Below are 23,106 nucleotides of genomic sequence, written 5' to 3' on the forward strand. Positions count from 1 at the left end.
TATGTAGGATTTGGGGATGGAATACTCCCTTCTCTTCCCCCATCTACTGGTAGAGTGCTGAACACCAGCATGGCTATTCCACAGCAACTGCTATAGCTAATAAGATGCAGCCATGGCTGTTGGTCCCTGTGTGAAGGGGATTTGGCAAGCTGGATCGGTATATTTATAGATCCACTGGCCATGAACCCTAATCCCTTCATCTGAGATAACTGCTCTGTGCCAGTCAGTGGGTTTGAAGCCTTCACCCTCATATGACATCTCCATAGACTTGCTCTTTCTTTTCTTGTGAAATCCCACAGCTTCTGCTGCATTTGGGGCCTTTCAAAGCTTTATCTCAGCAGGGAGCATTTCTGCCTATATAAACACTGCAATCCTGATCCTGCTTTTGTTGATTTTAATGACAACTTTCCCATGGTCTTCATCAGTGCAGGATCAAGCCCTGTCGATAGGTTATCTCAGATTCAAAGAGGGCATAATTTAACTCACAATTTAACCCATAATATTCCCACAGGAGGGCATAATTTAACATCCCCTGTCATATGACAGGTACTAATCAATGAGTTGCAATTCCAACGTCAAAGCAGGGGCTACAGAATCTGTTTTGAATTATGAAACTAGCCATCCATAGGCTTTCTGTTTGGGTTTTTTTTTAACCTAAATCAGATCACTTTTATGTCTCATATTGCTGTTGTGTGCAAATTGTGCAATATGTTAACAGAAAGGATTAAAAACCTTCTGTTGTGGAATTGTACTGAACCTGCTGTTGATGTGAGTCTTTACAGTGAGCTTATGTTCTCTTTGTACTGCTGTTAAATGCCTCATCTTCAGTGGTTTGAAATCAGATATTGGAAAGTATAAGAAAATATATAAATTAGGGGACTATAAAGTAAGCTCTGTACAGCTACATTTACTGGCTAAAAGTTTAACACTGTACTAGGGCATATATGATGGGATGTGGTGGGTTGCCACATATCCTGTAATTCAACAGCACAATTAGTATTTTTACTGTACATCTTTGAAACTGGGGCTGTTTTTTACTCATATTGGTGGAAAACTGTTCCATGGATGGTGCAGGGAAGAGGAGAAGCCCTGAGAAGGAAGGGAAGGCAAAACGAAATGTAAAGACATTTAACCACATTAGCTGATCATAGCTTCTAATTGCCACAGAAAAATTTGTCTATATTTAATTAATGTGCATGGTGTAGAGGGCTTTTATAAAAGGCCCACGATCTCGGAGCCATACTTCTCAGATGGCCGAACTGAAGCCTAGAGATAGAGAGAGAGATGCTGGTAAACCTTATAAGACTGTGTTCCTTACTAGCATGATTGCCATTATGCAATAATAGTACACATCATCATCATCGTTCCTATTAAGCCTCTGGCGTTTAGGGCAGTGACGAAGCTCCTCCGCTCCTGTCTGTTTCTGGCAAGTCTTTCAATGATTCCCCAGCTGTGCCCCAGGTTTTTCAGCTCAGCTTCGACAGCTCTGCACCATGTTGTTTTCGGGCAGCCTTGTTTTCGCTTGCCTTCAGGTGTCCATCTTACTATTGCTAGTCTGGTGATGGAATCAGTTTCCATCCAAAGCACATGGCAAATCCATCTCCAACGCCTCTTGGCAATGATGGTGCTCAGATACTCTGGGCTGCATTGTGTCAATAGATCTTGGTTTGAGATTGTTGTGGGCCAAAAGATACGGAGGATTTCTCTGAGGCAGGTTGTATGAAATGAAGACAGTTTGGACATGTCATACTTTCTCATTCCCCAGCATTCTGCACTATAAAGTAGTGTTGAAAATACACAGTTCTGATAAATCTTGCGTTTGATTTTGGTGTTGTGTTTTGATGATTTCCAGACTGTATTTAAGCTCCTGAAGGTGTTCTTGGCTTTATTGATTTTGTTCCGGATGTCCTGGCTTGTTCCACCATCCTGGCTGATGGTGCTGCCCAAGTATGTGAATGTTTCCACACTGGTGAGAACATAATCCTCTATCTGTACTGATGATGGTGAGACAATATTAAAGATCATGATATCTGTCTTATTGCGGTTGATTTTCAGTCCAATTTGCTGGCTGAATGGGTTGAGTCAAGTTGTTTTTTTGGGTATATGGTGTTGGGTATGTGATAGGAGAGCGACATCATCTGCGAAGTCCAGGTCTTCAAGGGATGAGAAGAGTGTCCATTTAATGCCTCTTGGCATGTGTTCTATTGTACGCCGCATTACCTAGTCGATGGCAACGTTGAAGAGGATTGCAGACATGACACACCCCTGACATACTCCTGGTTTGACTTCAAAACTGAGTTCACTGTGATTAACACTGCATGTAAAGTTGAAATAGAAGCTTTTGATGACATTGATTACATGGAGAGGAATTCCATATGCCCGCAGAGTGTGCCGTAGGGCTGGTCCTGTGAATGCTATCCAAAGCCTTCTCAAAATCTGTGAAATTTATGTAGAGTTGCCATTGCCATTCTAAGCACTGTTCTGTTATGTTTCGTAGAGTGACTATCTGGTCTGTGCATCCACGTCCTTTCCGAAAACCAGTTTGCTCTTTTCTGGGAATGCTATCAACTGCCTCTGATACACGCTGGACCATAATCTTACACAGTACCTTGCTTGGCACAGATGAAAGTGTGGTGCCACGCCAGTTATTACAATCACTAAGAATTCCTTTCTTTGGTATCTTCACTATAACCCCATTGGTCCACTCATCTGGCACTTTTTCCTTTTCCCAGACTGATGTAAATAGAGGGTCCAGGATAGATGCTGCTAAATTAGGATTTACCTTGGACAATTCTGCATTCAAATTATCCGTTCCAGGAGCTTTCCCATTTTTTAAGGATTTGATGGCTTGAATGAGCTGTTCCTTAGTTGGGGTGTCTGTGTTGATATCAAGATCTTCTTTTGCCTCCTGGATGTTTTCTTCCTCTTTAGGTGGCTCCCTGCTCAGCAATTCTTTGAAATGCTCTGTCTAATGCATTTCTTGTTCTGTTTCGGCTGTTAGTAGGTATCCTCGTTTGTTCCTGATTAGAGCATTTGTTGGTGTCTGCTGTTTTACCACTGATAAGGTGTGTCATTTTGTAGACAGTTCCTTGTTCACCACGAGCAGCTGCATCCTCTGCTTGTGTTGCCAGATTATCAATAATATGCCGTTAGTCCGCTCTCACAAGGCATTTGACCTCCCGCTGTGCCTTGCTATACTGCTTGTGGTATTTGTCCTTTAGCTTCTGGGATTTAATGTCTAAAACTTTTTTTCTTCAGGGCTCATCTGTTTCTATGGCATTCCATGTGCTGGGTGTAATCTACTCCTTCCTTCTCTTCTGCCTGTAGCGTAGACAGGCTTCACTGCTGTGTTTATAAATTGCTGTTACTTTGTCCCACTTCTTGTTGATCTCCTCATCTGCATTCCTCTCCTCTTCATCAAGGTCTGCAAGTGCTTGAAACCTGTTATTTAACTGCAGAATGAAGGCTTTCTGTATTTCAAGGGACTTTAGCTTGTCACTATCATAACGTTTGGTGGACCCACACTTCTCAGTTTTACTTGATGGAGGCTGTCACCTGGTGGTGGTCACTGCCTACATCTGCACCCCTTTTCACTTTCACATCTGTCAGTGAGCGTCACCATTTGCCATTGATCCTGATATCATCAGTCTGGTTCTTATCTCTGCTATTTGGAGAACACCATGTCAGCTTGTGAATTTCACGATGTTCAGATAGGGTTACGCCGATGACTAGGTCATTCATATTACAGAAATCAACAAGCCTTTCTCCGTTTTCGTTCATAGTGCCACGCCCATGTCTTCCCATTACTCTGTTGTTGTTTGTGTTGTCCTTACCGACCTTGGCATTCAGGTCTCCCATGATGATAGTTAGGCCGTGATGTGGTACTCTCTCTAACTACACCTGTAGTGCAAGGTAGAATTTGTCCTTTACTTCTTCATCACTGTCGTTTGTTGGAGCATAACACTGAATCAGGGTGATATTATTATGTTTCCCTTTCAGTCTGGCTCTCATAAATCTGCTGCTGATGGATTTCCATTCAAGCAGGGAATGCTCTACCCCCTTCTTCAAAAGGATGGCAACACCCTCATGGTGTTGTCCATCACCCTGTGTAGAAGACAGCAAAGTTTCTCCCAAGGCTGCTGTTAATCTTCCTGATCCCGTCCATCTGCTCTTACTGGCACCCAGGATGCGTAAGCTGTAGCGTCTAATCTCTGCTGTGACCTGAGCTAGCTTCCCTGCTTCGTACATTGTCCGTACCTTCCAAAAACCAAATCTGATTTTCGTCTTGGTGTTGAGCACTTCAGTCTTCATGCCAGTTGCTTTCTTTCAGCTTTCACCACTGGTAGTCATATGGGTCATTGACTCCTGAAGACCGTCTCACACAGTAATTGTCGATTTTTCTGTCACTGTTTCCATAACATATTTTGTTTTTTACGGGACAGGGTTGTTAGCCCTGTGCCTAATCCTCAACCAGGAGGACCAGGGTGTCTGTTTTGTCTGGTCCCTCCCCCACAGACCAATCCAGCATGGCTGAACCTACCAGGAACAAAAATCCCCTGCCAACACAGACTCTGGGGATTGTTAGAGCACACAAGCTGTCCCACCATGACAAGGCACGTACACCAGAGGACAGAATAGTACACAGTGTTTAGGTTAATCTAACTCTAATACTACCAATTTTTGCTCCTGAAATTTTTCCCATGGAATTTTTGTATATGTGGAAGAGTGTAAAAAATTCAAGAGGGAAAATTCCCAAATGTTGTTCCTCCTTTTGAGGAAATAAGAGAAAAAGTGCCTTTCTGCGGAGTTTTCAGTGCTGCTTTTGTTTTTGTGGGTGTATATAGTATTTTCACTTTGGATTGTGCACAAACAGTAACTTTTGCAAATCCGAATTCTCAGAGAGAGACTCTGTGTGTGTGTGTGTGTGTGTGTGTGTGTGTGTGTGTGTGAGAGAGAGATCTATAAAAATAAAATAAAATAAACCCTTTGGATTGAGAGCTCTTTGGGGGCAGGGATGGAACAGAACAGATCCCTGAACCTGGTCTGGGGCTCTAATTGCTATTATAAATAATACATATATGTAATTAAATTTAATATTGGATAAGGCAAGTGGCCAATATTTATTCATTTGCTTTGCCTTTGTAACACTGAATTCCTAAGTAGTCAAACTTTGCCTGGGCTGAAAAGGAAACAGGACTAAAAAGATGATTTCTTTCACATATGTAAAATAATATAACTGTAATATATCTCCCTATTTCTTTATCAGAAATATGTCCTGTTTGGCCATTATGAGAGAATGGAAAGGGTACCAGAATTGGTGGAATGGCTGATCACCATTGGAGCAAATGTTGGGAGCATTGGAACATACCCACTTCATGCAATCATCAACCTCTGTATCAAAGCAAGTGAGTGACATCCCATGTCAGTATAAAACAAAAGCAACCATAGTCATCCTACAGAGAATTTGCAGATAAAGTTCATATTTAATAATCTAAAGTAAGCTCAAATCCAAAATATTCAATCTTCCATAGCTCTAGTCATTACTTTTTAAAAAAAAAAAAATTACTTGAACTACGTGTCCAGTTCATGTGTACCTGGGAGTCCTGTGAGCCTAATAGTGACCCTCTCTTCTTTGATTCAAACCTGAAGTGTAACTGATGTGACCATCTCAGACCCTGAATGTGTTAACTCTGAAAAACTTGTCTGAGGATCAGGGTACATGTTTAAAATTTGCAGGACCAAATTCAGAGTTGCACATGTTAGGGAAAAAATTGTGTTTTTTTTTTATCTCCAACAAAGCAACTTGACACCATTTGTTGCTTGGTATTTTACACTATAATTCCCTCTCTGTCACCCTTACCTTTTAAAGAGAGTCTTTGATAGCTTGTCTGCCCACCTCAGGGGGAGGGGAGCAATAATACTTCCCCATATCCTGTCCTAACAGGACAAAGTATGCTGTTTAATAACATGTGGTTTTAATTTATAATCATTTCAGAAGGGAACCATCTTTTCAGATGGCTACTGGATGAGATACCAGACTTGAAGGGTAGTATCAACCAGCAAGACCAAGATGGTTGCACAGTCTTGCATGTCGTGGCCTCTCATTCCAGTGGATATCCTATGAAACGTATGTAATTAAAAATGGACTTTTTCATTAGCACTGGCTTTTGTTTGTTATGGCAAAAGAAAAAAACTCCAGACATTGATATTCTTGATTTCATGCCAAGGAGAATGACAAAAGGCTTGCAGGCTCAGTGTACATTTATAACTATAGCAAATATAGCAGAACTTAAAAAATTATAGGGCACTGCTTTGGTGGCCAATTTCTTTGTCATTTTGCATAGTTATTCTGTGTAAGGTCTTTTATTTTGGTTGGTTGGTTGATTAAGATTTAGCCACAGCTTGCTGCAATTTATTTACATCTTTCTTGGTCCATTTCTGTATTGATGCTCTCAGAAATTTAAAAGAAAATTTAGGCCTCAAACTAGTCTGTGTTTTTTTTTTTTTTTTCCACTTGTAGGGGAGAACCAAATAAAAACTTCTCTTGATGTCAGTTGCAGTGTGTCTTGGCTTAAACGTGTAAACTTTGAGAGCTGCTTTTCTTTAGCTGTCTTTTGGGGATCAAATAGCCCTGCCATCTCTGTGGATGCTTTTATCTTATAACTATAGAAACCTAATTTTGCTTTTTATTTGCATTTCTTAATAAATCCACTGGGTGGCAACAGGAAGTAAGCATCAGTCCTGAAGTTACCCTAGGCTCTTTGTTCATTAAACACAATGGCATTCTGGTGCCTCCCTTTGATCATCTGTGTGAGTCTCATTCATACTCTTTAATTTAGTTTGCTGTAGAGGAGTCACATTTCTTCTCTCACAGCTATCCCATTGATTGCACAGCGAGTACAGTTCCTGCAAAACAGATAATGGAAGAAATTTCAGAGCCATCTTGTTGACAAAACTTAGTTAAAATAACATGAATGGCAAGGCATACATGTACAAAAGCAAGAGAACTGTGTTACTGTGCAAAGGTGTCTCACTTCTTCCCAATCTTTTCTTCTCCAAGTTTTGCCTGGTATTCTAGTAAGCGGGACACATACAGTGATTGAAGTTGTTAACCTTGCAGTTGTGTCTGAGGAAAGTGGAAATAATCTGATGCAGTTTTTCTAGCAATCATTTATGCTCCTTTCACTTGCCTGGCTGATCCTTTGATTCTCTGATGCTGCTCTTTGCTGTGCTTTGGCTGTGATTTATAGCACATGTTCAGCCGTTTGAGGCAGCGAGTACATCTCCTTCTCTCAGGGTACACAATGTCCATCATGATGGAATGTGTCAAAGTGTGACAGGAGTATAGAGTCTTGTGGTATATTAAAGATATTGTGTCAAGCTTTGAATCAGAATTTATATTTTGGGGTTTGGCCTATAGTGTTTGTTCTGCAATGTTTTAGAGGCAGTTATATTCGGATACTAGCTTCCTTTGAAGAGAATGGTAGTAATGTCATTTATCAAAATGGAGATAACATATGCAACAAGACTTATTAGGTAATCATATTTTTATGCCAGTCCTGATATGAAAAAAACCTAGTGACCAGCTATGGTTTCACGCTAATCTTCGATACTTTTGAACGTGCTTTCCTCTTTCACCAACCAACCCACTAAGCAAAACAAAAACAAAAATCAACCTCTCCTTTCCCGCCCTCCCAACACACAAAATGTCCAAAACAAATTGATAAAATGCCTTGTTTCCTGTAACAGCGTCTATAAAATTGAGCTCTTCTTTTTTTGATTAAAAAAGCATTTGAAACCATGGCAGTGATTTTTCTTTCATTCTGGACAACAAGATTGTGCTAACTCTCTACTGTATTTATTTTATGTTTCAGGTCAGACAGAAAATGTGCAGATGCTCCTAAATACTGGGGTGGACCCCACTATTCCAGACGCACAAGCAAGGTGTGCCGCAGATATCTTGAAAAAAAACAAAAACTTCAAGGCAGTAGATATAATCAACAATCACTTAGCAAGACATGCTCCTTCCTCTAAGGAATCACCAGGTACTGATTGCTTTTCCTGTTTTAAATGACATTCTTCATGTACAGAAATGTTACACTTCTCATAGGCTGTAGTAGGTAAGTTTTTATAGCGTTCTTCTCTAGTGGAAGTGTATCAAAGTGTGCTATTGTTGCCACCCTACCTCCCCTTGTCTCCAAAGGCCTACATAACACCCCGCTGACATTTCTAACTTCGTATTGCACCGTCCTGAAGCCTCTCTGCTCTGCCAGTGATGCCTTTTCGATGCCCTGTTGTCTGCTTCTCCCATAGCCACCTCCTGGTTTTTTCAAACTGCCTTTGATGCACAGAATGCCCTCTTAGCCTTGACCTGCTGAATTACTACTTTGGCTGTGTATAGATTCCTCCTGAAGTCTTACTGCTTCTGTGATGAATCCTAACATAATTGTTTTTAATTAAAAAAAAAAAAATCTACCACCAAGTTGTTCACGTCCAAACTGAATTATTGCTGCAATTGTTGTCCTTTCACGTTCCTTCCCCTCTCTAACGTTAGTCAGCCCCTCTCATTGCTTTCTGTGCAAGAAACAGACCCCAGTCCTGTAAACGCTTGCTTATGTGCTTAGCTTTAAGTTTCAGTGAGACTACTCATCTGCTTAAAGTTACACAGGTGCATAAATAGTTGCAAAACTACTCGGGCTGTCTCCAGCTGTCATTCTTATGTGGTCTGTCACTTGGATAAAGTTACATTCCGCAAAGCTGCTGGCAAACTCATGCTGAGGCTGGACTTCTTGTTTTTAGGGCATTTGTTAACTAATGTAAACCACACTGTCATTGTACATTATCCTGAGTATGGGACAAATTGGGAGATATTACATTACTATGTTTTTATTTTAAAAATGTGTCTTTATCCATATAAGCTGCCGATAAAATGTGTATATATAATTATATTTTTAACCAACAAATATATTTTTAACCCTGCCCTTTTTTTTTTTTTTTTTTTTTTTTCAGGGAAGAGCAAAAGCAAAGCCTCAGTTGATGAAACCAACTCTTTTCTGGATGCTTTTGAGCAGTTCTTGATGTTTTGCAGTCCTGAAAACCAAGCACAGCATAAAAATTTGTTGACGCACGAGACGGTTCAGAGATTTCTGAAGCTTTTGTCTACAGTAAAAGGTAAAGTGAATTCCCATCTCTCCCCTTCACAAACTTAATAGTACAATAGATTTGATGTTAACATGTAGCATGTTTTCCACAAGTATCTGTAACAGAAATAGTTGCAGAAAAAATATTACTTCCTATTCTTGTTGGTGGGTTTTGCATTTTTTTGATTTAAACTTTTTGAAGAAGAATACAGAAACAAAAAAAGTCACTACAATGAAAAAATACTTAAATTTATACAGTAATTATTAACGCCATAGCAAAAGACTGTAAACATACCAAGTCTGTTCTTTTATGCTTTTAACTCCTGTGTTGGTGGTGGTTTTGTTTTTTAATTTTGACATGGGGAAAGGACCAGTGCATGAACCTGTGTATACTAGTTTAAAATATAATCTAAAACAGGGGCGGCCAAACTTTTTGGCCTGGGGGCCACATCGGGGTTGTGAAACTGTATGGAGGGCCTGGTAGGGAAGGCTGTGCCTCCCCAAACAGCCTGGCCTCAAGTCCCCTGCCCCCCCGGTCCCGTGACTGCCACCCGGGACCCCCATCCCTTATCCAACCCCCTGCCCCCTTACCATGCTGCTCAGAGCAGCAGGAGCTCGCAGCCCTGCCGCCCGCGCTGCCCAGCAGGAGCAGCAGAGCACTGGCGGCATGCTGAGGCAGGAGGGGAGGGGCCAGGGGTAGCCTCCCCGGCCAGGAGCTCAAGGGCTGGCCAGGACGGTCCCGCAGGGCGGATGTGGCCCGTCGTTTACCAACCTCTGATCTAAAAGGTGGTGTTTTAATAATTGTCATGTCTGTGCCATGGCACATCATAACTGCATTAATGCATCTATGTGCAACGAATATTACTATATTTTCCACCACTTTGTCACCAATGTAAATTACCTTAATCAAAGCTGCATTTAACAATTTTTTCAATCCTACTGAATAAACTAGAGGTGTGTTAGCGTTCCATTTTCTGCCGATTAAACATTGTGCTATTAATGACCTGTTAGTATCTATTCCATGGTGTTTGCCGGGAGATTTAATTTTATTCTACTAATTTCAATATACCGAGTTTGGAGAGGGGGCAGATCTTTGTATTCAGAACTGCACAAAGACTTATGCATATATTCTGCTTTTTATGGCAGTTTCTGGCAAGAAAAAATTACATAGGACAAGTTAGCTGACGGTTGGTAGCATCTCCAGCATTTTCTGTGGTTAACTAAACTTGCGTAATGTTCGACATTCTGGTATGAGCCCTGTTTAAGAGGCGCATCTTTTTTTTTTTTTCCTTTTTCTTTAAACATTTATAAATTTCTCAACCTCAATAAGGAAGAAGTGTGTGCCCTTTGGCATTTTGTTGTGCCACTGAGAAAATGTCCACACTTTGAGCTGGATGTGCGATTACCAGCTCAAGGGGGCATACCCACACTACTCTGATTGAACTAGTGCACTAAAAATAGTATGGTAGCCACAGCAGGAGGGGCTAGCTGCCCAAGTATGTGCCTAGTGCATATATGTACTTGAGGTACGCCAGCTTGATCGGAGCTGACATGGGTATGTCTCCTTGAGCTGGGATTTACACCCCCCAGCTCAAAGTGTAGTTGTATACCCTTAGAGTGTCGATATGAGCGTCAGAAGTAGCAGCCTCTAAGGAGAAATAACTCCGTTGCAATGCCTGATCCTGGAAAGCTGGTTTGATAGTATTACAGAATCTTTTCTACCAGTTGAGATACAGGTCAACGGTCATTTTACGTGGCTAGCCATTGCTGTAAAAGGGATTTCTTGAGCAGAGAGAAGAACTGAAAAAAACTTAGGATTCCTACATAATTTTGAATACAAGTTATCATATTTTCAGGGTGCTTCCTTGCTTGAGAAAACTGTTAACTTCGTTTAGGGTAAAGAAAGAGAAGCTCTTTGTGGAGGGAAACCTGTCTTAACACCCTCCCCTGAAGAATGGTAAAAGCTTTCCCCATGGATGTTTGAGTGAGGTACATATTATCAGTCTGGTTTAAATGAACTTGCTTTTGTTTATCTGGCGTGCAGATGAAGTCTGAGCTGTAAACCCAAAGATCATTTACCCACAAAGTATTTTGCATACATATTGAAACCTATCTACAGGTAAAATTTGCATGCTTTTCAGCATTACCACTGTGAAGACCGAACTTAGAGCTTGAGTATTTTCCTACTGAAACATAAAAAACAATGCAATGGGAGCGGTGGCCAAGCCTTGTTGGTTATGTCTGGAACAGAAGGGGAGTTGCATTGACTCCCTTTCTCTAAGTACCTGACCCAAAGCACATTGAAGTCAACGGAAAGACTCCCATTGATTTCAGTGGACTTTGGATCAAGCCCTAAATTACTAGGATTTAAGGGAGGTAGCGGGGACTCTTGAGAATAAAGCAGTGGAATAGAGAAGACATATTTCGGGCAAGGACAGATCTTGGGAGACAGGCCAGTCCTTGCTTACAGACAGCCCCCCAACCTGAAGCAAATACTCACCAGCAACCAAACACCACACAACAGAACCACTAACCCAGGAACATATCCTTGCAACAAAGCCCGTTGCCAACTGTGTCCACATATCTATTCAGGGGACACCATCGTAGGGCCTAATCACGTCAGCCACACCATCAGAGGCTCGTTCACCTGCACATCTACCAATGTGATATATGCCATTATGTGCCAGCAATGCCCCTCTACCATGTACATTGGTCAAACTGGACAGTCTCTACGTAAAAGAATAAATGGACACAAATCAGACGTCAAGAATTATAACATTCAAAAACCAGTTGGAGAACACTTCAATCTCTTTGGTCATTCGATTACAAACCTAAAAGTCGCAATTCTTCAACAAAAAAAACTTCAAAAACAGACTCCAACGAGAGACTGCTGAATTGGAATTAATTTGCAAACTGGATACAATTAACTTAGGCTTGAATAGAGACTGGGAGTGAATGGGTCATTACACGAAGTAAAACAATTTCCCCTTGTTTATTCCCCCCCCCCCCCCCCGCAACCCTCACTGTTCCTCAGATGTTCTTGTCAACTGCTGGAAATGGTCCACCTTGATTATCACGGCAAAAGGTTTTTTCCACTCCTGCTGGTAAAAGCTCACCTTAAGTGATCCCTCTCGTTACAGTGTGTATGGGAACACCCATTGTTTCATGTTCTCTATGTATATAAATCTCCCCACTGTATTTTCCACAGAATGCATCCGATGAAGTGAGCTGTAGCTCACGAGAGCTTATGCGCAAATAAATTTGTTAGTCTCTAAGGTGCCACAAGTCCTCCTTTTCTTTTTGCGAATACAGACTAACACTGCTGCTACTCTGAAACCTGTGGAGGAGAGTGAGCCTAGGATGCAGTTTGAAGGCTTAAGGGGGGGGAAGGTGTCATGGTGCTAGGAAGCCACTTTCTGCTCATCTCCACCTGCTTAGCCATAGCAGAGAGGGCCAAAGATGCCAGGGAGGATCACAAAAGTTGGTGAGGGCTGACAGGAGATGGAGCTTCCACTGTTAGCTGCTCTCCTAAAAGCGAGCAAAACCTGTCACTATCCTCATGGCAGGGAACATAGAGTTGCTCTTCTCCCCTGCTGGCTCAGTGCACCTCCCCCATCTTGTCTTTCATGTGGTGGTGGATGGGGGGCAGCAAGGCACCCCTTCCGTATGGTCTCCTTTTTCCATCTGCCCCAGTTATATGAGCTCTACCCCACCACACATGCAACTACCGGACTTTCCTCAGGACCAACAACCCTCTGTCCTCAGAAGCTGCTGACTTGCTCTCAGGTGCTGCCCTACCTCACCTTTCCTCCCCAGTGACACTTAAGAGAAATACCCTGGATTCTGCTTTTAGAAATCTGGATTATTCAGGCTAGAGAGTTCTGGCTGGGCTCCTGCTTTGAATAGAACAGAGTGTTGGCTGTGTCACCTGCTTATCAAACAGTGTTGTTGTCTGAATGGTGGTGTGCTTCCTTTGAGCTCTTGCAGCTCCTGTTGGCCCTCTCCAGGCAGCCTAGGTTGCTATAAACCACATGCTGGGTCTAGAAGGGATGAGTGGAAGTGTGTGCTCTGAGGGACTTTTCTCCTCAGTCCCCTCCCACCACAGCTGCTATGGGGAGCCAGCACTTCAGCTCACAGGCAGACAGATGTTCTAGTTGAACTTGAGTTTCTCACGGCCTTGTTGTCTGCTGACCCCCTGGATGTGGGGAGTTCACAGCCTGCTAGGCCTCAGCCCCCTGCAAGGTCATGGTACCAGATCAGACCAACCCTGAGGCATGGCTCAAGAGTTGGACTGACCACGGCTGGTAGCTCAGCCCACATAGTTCTGGGCTTGCAACAAGTGCTAGTCTCCGCATGCTGTCTTCACTGCAGTGCCTCTGCATCAACTATGTCTATCCTGGCAGAGGTTGGGTTCACAAACCACTCAAGGTTCCCTGAGGCATCCTTGACAGATCCCTGTTTTACGGGTCCCCAAAGTAACAGCTTTATGGCAGGCTTCGAGGTGCCTTTTAGCCCAGCTCTAAGATGGTAGGTACCAAGTTTATTTCTGATGCTGCCAATAGCATCTTGCCACCTGTCTCTGAATGCCCCTTGAGGGGCAAAGCAAAATACAGATCTGTTGTTCCTGGAAGGGCTATCACATGTCCCCCAAAAACTCAACACTTGGCTAACAGCTGCTTTCTAAAAGATAAAAAAAACATTTTTAATTTTTCTTCCCTTCTGCAGCATTTCCCAAACTTTGGAACTCTGGGCCGGGGAGGTGGTATGCTGGGATACCATAGGGGTGAGAGGTGGTGGATCATGGTAGTTTTTCAGCATGAGGATATTGGAATTTAAAAATGGGAAATGTTTCATCTTTACAAAAACTAAAACTTAACATTTGATGAAACCGTTTTCTATCTTGATCTTAGAAAGCTGTGCACATGCTATGGTTGCATGCTGGATGTGTGAGAGAGAGGGAACACCGCTTGGCAAGCAGTCAGTCAGACCAGAAAGGGATTTTGGTGATGGGAAATGCTACAAAGGCTCTGCTAATCCCTAACTGTGTAACCCCAGCATGTTTTGAAATGTACTGTTACAAATATGAAAGCCTGTAAAGGAGTTGTGATTAAATGGGCATTTAAAAAAGGTAATCCGTTGTAATCAGAGAAAGGTGAGTAATCCCTGGTCTACTCTATCCCTCTAGCCTTTTATGCTTCACTCATGACCATGCCACTGAGTCTCTACTCTACTCTTCTTCACCCAGATTTTCAGAATACTAACCCTTTCATTTTTATAGCTATTAAATAGATTCTTTCCATTGTGCCTAGTCTCTTTCTGAGTAGGTTCTTTCTCAACCCCCCCCCCCATTTTTTCCTAAATTCCAAAGAGTCCAAGGCTTTCAAGATTTGTGAACATGTTCAAGTGAAATTTTTCTCAGAAAAGAGAGAGCATAAAAATGATGGCATTTTCTTATTCAACAGAGCTGCACCCTGTGTCAGAGTTCTGTATGCTGCCTTTAGTGACAAAAATAAATGTTAGAATTGTAAAGCCAACAGAGCGAAAAGAAACTATGTTTTGTTCTGGCTTACAGCAGAACTATTTAAATTAGTTCCTAGCATAGGGACAGATTTTGCCCTCCATTACACCAGAGCAATTCAGTTAAAGAACTTGAAGACAACTGAGTTGCACAGTTGAAACTGAGAGCAGAATTTAGTCTGCAGAATCTTTTATTCAGATCTTTCTGAGCTGTCAGTCAGAAAACTCATACATGTACTTGTATAAACTCAGCAAATTTGATCTGGAAATAATTAGTAGATGGCAAACACGGAATCCCATGTTACTATTTTGCTTAGAGTCACTCTTCAAATAGAACTGTGTTAAGATCCAAACCCAGAGCCTGGGTTCTGGGCTGACAGAGGTATGGAAGAGGGGGATGAAGCAGCCTTCCTGGCCCCCATGGGAATAGAGAGGACAGGAACGTGTTTGCTGCAGCAGCCTTGCTTCCTTACTCACCTGTGCCCTTTGTTTGCTCATTGCTGCACAGGGAGTTTGTGTGGTTTGGGGCTTTGTCTTGCTTTGGAGTGCATACCACGTGTGTCACATCCTCTGTACAGCAGAACCACACCAGTTCCACTGCTAAGGGACTGGGTTTTGCCCTAAGTGTCTGTGTCTGTCTGGACTCTAGTAAATTGATCTCTCTGTTAGGGTATGTCTACACTACGAAATTAGGTCGATTTTATAGAAGTTGATTTTTAGAAACCGATTTTATACAGTCAATTGGGTATGTGCACTCTAAGCGCATTAAGTTGGCGGAGCGCGTTCTTACTACCGTGGCTATCCCATGGTTCCCGCAGTCTCCGCTGCCCATTGGAATTCTGGGTTAAGCTCCCAATGCCTGATGGGGCAAAAACATTGTCGCGGGTGGTTTTGGGTACATGTCTTCAGGCCCCACTCCTTCCCTCCCTCCGTGAAAGCAATGGCAGACAATTGTTTCATGCCTTTTTTTCCTGGGTTACCCATGCAGACGCCTTAGCACAGCAAGCATGAAGCCCGTTCAGCTCACCATCACCGTACGGCTCCTGGGTGCTGCTGGCAGATGCAGTACTGCATTGCTACACAGCAGCAGCTCCTTGCCTTTGCAGCAGACGGTGCAGTAGGACTGATAGCCATCGTATGTCTCCTGGGTGCTCCTGGCAGACCTCAGTGAGGTCGATCAGGGGTACCTGAACAGACATGGCTATTCTCCTCTTAGAGCACCGAATGGGAGCCAGAGACTCCAGGTCATTCTCTTCTTTAAGTTTCGTCTCATGGAGATTCAGTCTTGCCTGGAATATCATGCGAGTTGGAGGCTTCTGCCTCAGGCTGCTCTCCCAGCTGGCAGCACCGTGTGGTCGCACCTACCCAGCTCATGAAGCCTGGACAGTAGTAAGGAGCAGTTCAACTGTAGGCTGAGCAAGTGCAGAATCATAGAATATCAGGGTTGGAAGGGACCTCAGGAGATCATCTAGTCCAACCCCCTGCTCAAAGCAGGACCAATCCCCAACTAAATCATCCCAGCCAGGGCTTTGTCAAGCCTGACCTTAAAAACTTCTAAGGAAGGAGATTCCATCACCTCCCAAGGTAACGCAATCCAGTGTTTCACCACCCTCCTAGTGAAAAAGTTTTTCCTAATATCCAACCTAAATCTCCCCCACTGCAACTTGAGACCATTACTCCTCGTTCTGTCATCTGCTACCACTGAGAACAGTCTAGATCATCCTCTTTGGAACCCCCTTTCAGGTAGTTGAAAGCAGTTATCAGATCCCCCCGTCATTCTTCTCTTCCGCAGACTAAACAATCCCAGTTCCTTCAGCCTCTCCTCATAAGTCATGTGTTCCAGTCCCCTAATAATTTTTGTTGCTCTCTGCTGGACGTTTTCCAATTTTTCCACATCCTTCTTGTAGTGTGGGGCCCAAAACTGGACACGGTACTCCAGAGGAGGCCTCACCAATGTCAAATAGAGGGGAACGATCATGTCCCTCGATCTGCTGGCAGTGCCTCTACTTAATACATCCCAAAATGCCATTGGCCCTCTTGGCAACAAGGGCACACTGTTGACTCATATCCAGCTTCTTGTCCACTGTAACCCCTAGGTCCTTTTTTGCAGAACTGCTGCCTAGCCAGTCCGTCCCTAGTCTGTAGCGGTGCATGGGATTCTTCCGTCTTAAGTGCAGGACTCTGCACTTGTCCTTGTTGAACCTCATCAGATTTCTTTTGGCCCAATCCTCAAATTTGTCTAGGGCCCTCTGTATCCTATCCCTACCCTCCAGCTATCTACCTTTCCTCCCAGTTTAATGTCATCTGCAAACTTACTGAGGGTGCAATCCACACCATCCTCCAGATCATTAATGAAGATATTGAACAAAACCAGCCCGAGCACCGACCCTTGGGGCACTCCACTTGATACCAGCTGCCAACTAGACATGGAGCCATTGATCACTACCCGTGAGCCCGACAATCTAGCCAACTTTCTATCCACCTTATAGTCCATTCATCCAGCCCATACTTCTTTAACTTGCTGGCAAGAATACTGTGGGAAACAGTGTCAAAAGCTTTGCTAAAGTCAAGGAACAACATGTCCACTGCTTTCCCCTCATCCACAGAGCCAGTTATCTCATCACAGAAGACAATTAGATTAGTCAGGCATGACTTGCCCTTGGTGAATCCATGCTGACTGTTCCTGATCACTTTCCTCTCCTCTAAGTGCTTCAGAATTGATTCCTTGAGGACCTGCTCCATGATTTTTCCAGGGACTGAGGTGAGGCTGACTGGCCTGTAGTTCCCAGGATCATCCTTCCCTTTTCTAAAGATGGGCACTACATTAGCCTTTTTCCAGTCATCCGGCCTCCCCGATCGCCATGAGTTTTCAAAGATAATGGCCAGTGGCTCTGCAATCACATCCGCCAACTCCTTTAGCACTCTCGGATGCAGCGCATCCAGCCCCATGGACTTGTGCTCGTCCAGCTTTTCTAAATAGTCCCAAACCACTTCTTTCTCCACGGAGGGCTGGTGGTAGAATGTGCCTTTGGACATTTAAAAGCTCGCCAGCACTGTTTGCTGACTAGGTCAGACCTCAGCGCAACCAACATTCCCATTGATATTGCTGCTTGCTGTGTGCTCCATAATATCTGTGAGAGTAAGGGGGAGACGTTTATGGCGGGGTGGGAGGTTGAGGCAAATCGCCTGGCGGCTGATTTTGAGCAGCCAGACACCAGGGCGATTAGAAGAGCACAGCAAGGCGCGCTGTGCATCAGAGAGGCTTTGAAAACCAGTTTCATGACTGGCCAGGCTACGGTGTGACAGTTGTGTGTGTTTCTCCTTGATGCAAACCCACCCCATTTTTTGTTGATTTTTAATTCCCTGTAAGCCAACCACCCTCCCCCCTTCGAAATAAAGTAACTATTGTTTTGTAACTATGCACTCTTTCTTTATTAATTAAAAAAAAAAAGAGATAACTGACAAGGTAGCCCGGGTGGGGTGGGAGAGGAGGGAAGGACAAGGCTACATTGCTTATTGTAGCCACACTAAAAATCAAACTGCCTTCTGTTGCTTGGGCCATCCTCTGGAGTGGAGTGGCTGGGTGCCTGGAGCCGCCTCCTCCGCGTTCTTGGGCATCTGGGTGAGGAGGCTATGGGACATGGGAAGGGAGGGCATGTGATTATACAGTGAATGCAGTGGGGAGTCTGTGCCCTTGTTGGCTTTCCTGCAGCTCCAACAGACGCTTCATTAAGTCTGTTTGCTCCCCATTAGCCTTAGCATTGCATCCTGCCTCTGCTCTTTGCGCTCACTTAATTCTTTCCTGGCCTCTGCCACTGAATGCCTTCATGCATTAAGCTGTGCCCTATCAGTGCAGGAGGACTGCATGAGCTCAGCAAACGTCATCGTGAGTGCGTTTTTTTTCGCCTTCTAATATGTAATAACTTCAGGGACGGAGATGATAGGGGGAGTGTAGAAACATTCTACGCTCTACAATTCTGGGAGGACTGCTTGGTCACCTGTGCTGCTGAGTGCTGCTGAGCTCGCCACGCTGACCAAACAGAAAATGAAATTCAAAAGTTCCCAGGGCTTTTCCTTTGTACCTGGCTAGTGCATCGGAGTTCAAAGCGCTGTCCAGAGTGGTCACAATGGAGCACTCTGGGATAGCTCCTGGAGGCCAATACCGTTGATTTGGTCCACACTACCCCAAATTTTACCCAGCATGGTCGATTTTAGCGCTACTCCCTTCGTCGGGGAGGAGTACAGAAGTCTATTTTAAGAGCCCTTTGGGTCGATGGAACGGAGTTGGTTGTGTGGACGCAGTCATTTTTAAATCGACCTAACATGGCTAAATTCGACCTAACCCCGTAGTGTAGACCAGGCTTTAGAGACAAAGGTAGTCCCTCTAGCCATAGGTGTGATGAGCCTGCCTAAGAAAAGTTGAAGTTCATTAGCATAGTCACACTTTCTGCTGGGAGAAGCTTAGAAGCCAGGAAGAGAAATGATGCCCTAAGGACAGGAGGGGATAAAAAGGGTCCAGAAGAGTGCAGCAGTTGAGGTTCGTTTCAGAAAATGAGGGATAAGAGCAGGGGAATAAAGCTTTTTTTTTTTTTTTTTTTTTAATTTTTTATTCCCATGAATTTAGTCCTTTTGATAAAGGTGCCAGACTGAGAGCCCCAGAGGTGGAGGTCCTTTAACAGATACAGCAGAGGCAGCAGCACTGCAAATTTCTCAGTACAGCCTCGCCTAAGCCCTTTCCAGGAGACCATCACCTTTAGGACTAAAAGTGTAGTTCACTTTTCGCGCCTTATGAATCCTTGGCCTCTGCTGGTTGTGAGTTAGTGACAAGTGTGGTGATATATTTTGTCATGTGCACACCCCTGTCCATTAAGAAGTGGACGGAGGCCAACTCACTTCTCATAGGGAACCAAGCAGCTTCTGGTGGTACATGTTGTTAAGCAAAGTAGAATTCTTTCTGTAAAGCAATAATTAGAACGCTCTTCTGACCTGGAAACAGAAAGTCCGTGTCTGCTTTCAGTTTTTCTTTGTGTTTTTTGTTTTTCTTGATTGTTATGTTGATCAGTGTTCAGGTCTCCCTCCCTTTTTGGAGGGTTATTTAAATCCAGTCTAATTTGTCCAATTCTATCTGGCTTTACTTGCTATCTGATCTCCGTATAGGAAGCCTCCTCTATATTCAGTACTGTTGTATTTAGCTTGAGACAGTTTAATAGCGAAAAGAAAAGGAGTACTTGTGGCACTTTAGAGACTAACAAATTTATTTGAGCATAAGCTTTTGTGAGCTACAGGTCACTTCACGAAAGCTTATGCTCAAATAAATTTGTTAGTCTCTAAGGTGCCACAAGTCCTCCTTTTCTTTTTGCGAATACAGACTAACACGGCTGCTACTCTGAAACCTGTCTTTAATAGCAAAGGTGCTTTACTCTTAACCCTTTGGATTCTCCTCCAAAGGCTCCTGCATTAACTAATTAATACTTAACGGTCAAGATTCCACAGTTGCATATTTGGTGCCTGATAAAGATTCCTTTCCTGACACTGGGAGTTGTTCTGAAACTGAAGGTTTTTTCTTCAGGTGTTAAGAACTTGCACTATTGGGGCAATTAGATGCAGTGCTGTCTGATTTTGCCTTCTCTGTCTGTACCACATCCAGTCAGTCCTCTCATTCTTTGTGAGAAGGTTTGAGGTATCTGGAGCGTCATTGTGGTTTACAACTCACCTCCCATTCATGGTATAACAACCCGAGTTATTGCTTTGCCATTTTCCAAGAATGGGAAGTGTCTGATTGAATACTTTTTGAGTTATCCAGTGATTTCTTGTTTCCTTGAGGTACTAAAGTAGCAACTCATTTACCACTAGTTTGTGAAGTCCTTTATGGAGTCCTAAATCTTCTGTCTTGAAAAAGTATGGTCAAACTGCAGCTTTATTATGTAGTTGGTGGCCTTTGTGATCAGGACCTCAGACCAGATGTTCATAATAGTCCCTTCTGGCCTTAAAATCTATGAATCTAAGCCTCCTAAGCAGATCTCAGAACAGAACCTTCTTGCTTGCGTAAGGTAGCATTGATTTTGTTTGTTTGTTTTTCCCCCCATGATGCTGGATATAGAGTACTAATGCAAGACTGCCAGTTACATATACTGTATTTTACATATTGTACCTTATACGTATTACATATACTATATTTTAATGGGGATTTGTATTTTTTTTTTCCAGTCAGTGATTCTGGAATCAGTTTGCATTGGTCATTATTTTATTGCTATTCTGCTTCTATTTAATTATCTTTTGCTTTGCTTCCTTGCAGAAATTCCTGAAGAAATGGTTTGTGACATTTATGATACCTGTGCTAGCAGCTTCATAAAGCTTTTGTTGGAGAAGCAAATGTGGCATGAAGTTTTGCTATTGCTAACACGGAAAGCGAACGGGGAAATGCCATCATGTGGTGGACTCATCAGAAACTGCAGACTTTCAGACCTCAACATTGGCAGTGTTATCAAACAGGTTGACAGACGGGATAAGCGACGGGTGCATCTCGTAAGATGCTTGCTAGAAAGAGGAGGTGAAAACTCAGATATTAAAATGTCCTAGAAGATTTTGAACTTCTGTTTGCTGACTGAAACAGATTATTTTAGAAATATCACAACCTGACTCTTTTGGCCCAGTGTAAATGCAATAGCTGTTTTATTAAAGGCTTGATTCTGTCCCCTATATTGATTGTGGAGTAAGCTACTACTCAGCTTGAGTAAGTGTGGCAGAATCTGATCTGAAATGGATATAGGATTGTATTTGGGGAGGAAATGGTCAAGCATTATTTTTGCCTTAAGCTTTGCTTGATTTTTTTTAATTGTAGTTAGTTTGTTCGTTTTGTTTATTTTACTTCCTCATTCCCTTTCCTCAATTTCTTCCTGGTTAAAAGAGCAGAATTGACATCATTGCCTTGGTGTGTCACAGTTGCTTTAGCTATTCGCTTCTTGGGAGACTCTTCGTAAAGACACTACCATGCTTATCCATTTTGAAGTTTCCACTTTAAATCTGAATGGGAAATTACAGGTTCTCATTTTGGGTGAGGAGAACTGTAAAGAGCTTGTGTTCTTTGTTCTGAATGTAAGTAGGCACTGTTAGCCTCACTTAGGACCCCCATATTATTTTCCTTAAGGTTTTTCATGGCAAAAATGTATTCACACACAGACACACACACACACACCTCTTTCTATATAGTATTCTAGGTGCTTTACAATAAGCATGAAGACAAGCTCCATCCTCCAAAGGGTGTTCAGTGCAAGTAGCTGAAGTTTTAAAAAGAGAGAGGGAGAGAGAAAAAAAATGAAATAGCCATTGTGGCTCACCATATATGACGGCTTTTGGAGAAGAGGAGCAGTTACTAGTTGTGACTGTGTCTGTTCTGTTTTAGTCCTTTGCCCCTGCTAGGTCTGGCAATCAGGACTACTCTGACACGTTTTTTTCCCCCCTCGACCAATGCAATGGGGATAAATTAATATTTTTAAAAGGGGTGGGGGGAAGTAGTCTTAAAGTGTGCCACTAATGTGTACAAGCAGCACTATAGCTTTGTGTAGGTCTGAAGCCAGAAGAACTCACATTCGTTTCTTTTAGTATGTGACTTCTACACTGATTTATTGAAACGGGTATGTTGAGGGAAATCCTGGCCTTCATATTTAAAGAGAAAAATTGTTTTTAACTTGACTCAGTTTTGGGAGCGCTCATATGAGGTTGGCTTAATATTTGAATTTCCTTAATATTCTGTTAAATGTATAAATGTGATCAGCTGGTTAAACAATGCATATATTCTTTTTTTAACATCTACTTTCTCAACGACTGAAACTGAAGTCTTACATTTGATGCTCTCTTTGAGTTTACAGATCTAGTGTATCAAATTTAATCTTAAGTATTCTAATCTATTTCACTAGCTTCACCTGAGGGGACTGGAGACATCCCTGAAAAACCACTGCAGATATGCTTGAAAAATAATGATTTTGAATTGGCTTATTTGCTGCTGAGCCATGGTGCAGATACTCGGAGTGTTTCTATTGTTGAAGGTGATACTCCTTTGCATGCTGCAGTCTCCATCTGCTTAGATAAAAGTGGTGAGTCTTTCTTTTGGTGCGCAGGTCCACCTAAACGTTTATTTTATTCTGATTTATTTTTAGGAAGGAAGCTTTATTATTTCTACTTCTACACCTGCATAATGAGTAATATTGTATAGGAACCAAAAAAAGTGAAGGGTCAGAGAAGGAAGAGAAATGTTGAAAACTGAGTTACAACTGTTGAGTCTCCAGAATTTGCCCCATAATTTCCTTAAGTTCTTTACTCTATTTTTATTCACTCCTTACCCAAGCTAAGCATTCATTGACTTCAATGGGAGCTTTGCCTGAATAGGGACAGAATAAAAACTGAGTAAAACACATTAGAGCTTGGTCCAAAAGAAACTAGTATAAATTAA

At 42.7% G+C, this 23,106-nt stretch overlaps 1 protein-coding gene across 7 annotated transcripts in view; it reads left to right on the forward strand.

Annotated features, from left to right (window-relative positions):
* Positions 1-23,106, forward strand: part of TRANK1 (tetratricopeptide repeat and ankyrin repeat containing 1) — a 77,110-nt gene that overhangs the window by 21,654 nt on the left and 32,350 nt on the right. For 6 of the 7 annotated variants that reach the window (XM_077811071.1, XM_077811078.1, XM_077811075.1 and 3 more), the window contains 6 exons: positions 5,267-5,405; positions 5,996-6,127; positions 7,875-8,045; positions 9,010-9,171; positions 20,953-21,207; positions 22,574-22,750. In XM_077811071.1, the coding sequence (XP_077667197.1) occupies positions 5,267-5,405; positions 5,996-6,127; positions 7,875-8,045; positions 9,010-9,171; positions 20,953-21,207; positions 22,574-22,750 (1,036 nt within the window). The remainder of the gene's footprint in view (positions 1-5,266; positions 5,406-5,995; positions 6,128-7,874; positions 8,046-9,009; positions 9,172-20,952; positions 21,208-22,573; positions 22,751-23,106) is intronic. The other variant, XM_077811077.1, reaches the window with a different exon arrangement.

The sequence above is a fragment of the Eretmochelys imbricata genome, chromosome 2, assembly GCF_965152235.1.
Source record: "Eretmochelys imbricata isolate rEreImb1 chromosome 2, rEreImb1.hap1, whole genome shotgun sequence".
NCBI lineage: Eukaryota > Metazoa > Chordata > Testudines > Cheloniidae > Eretmochelys > Eretmochelys imbricata.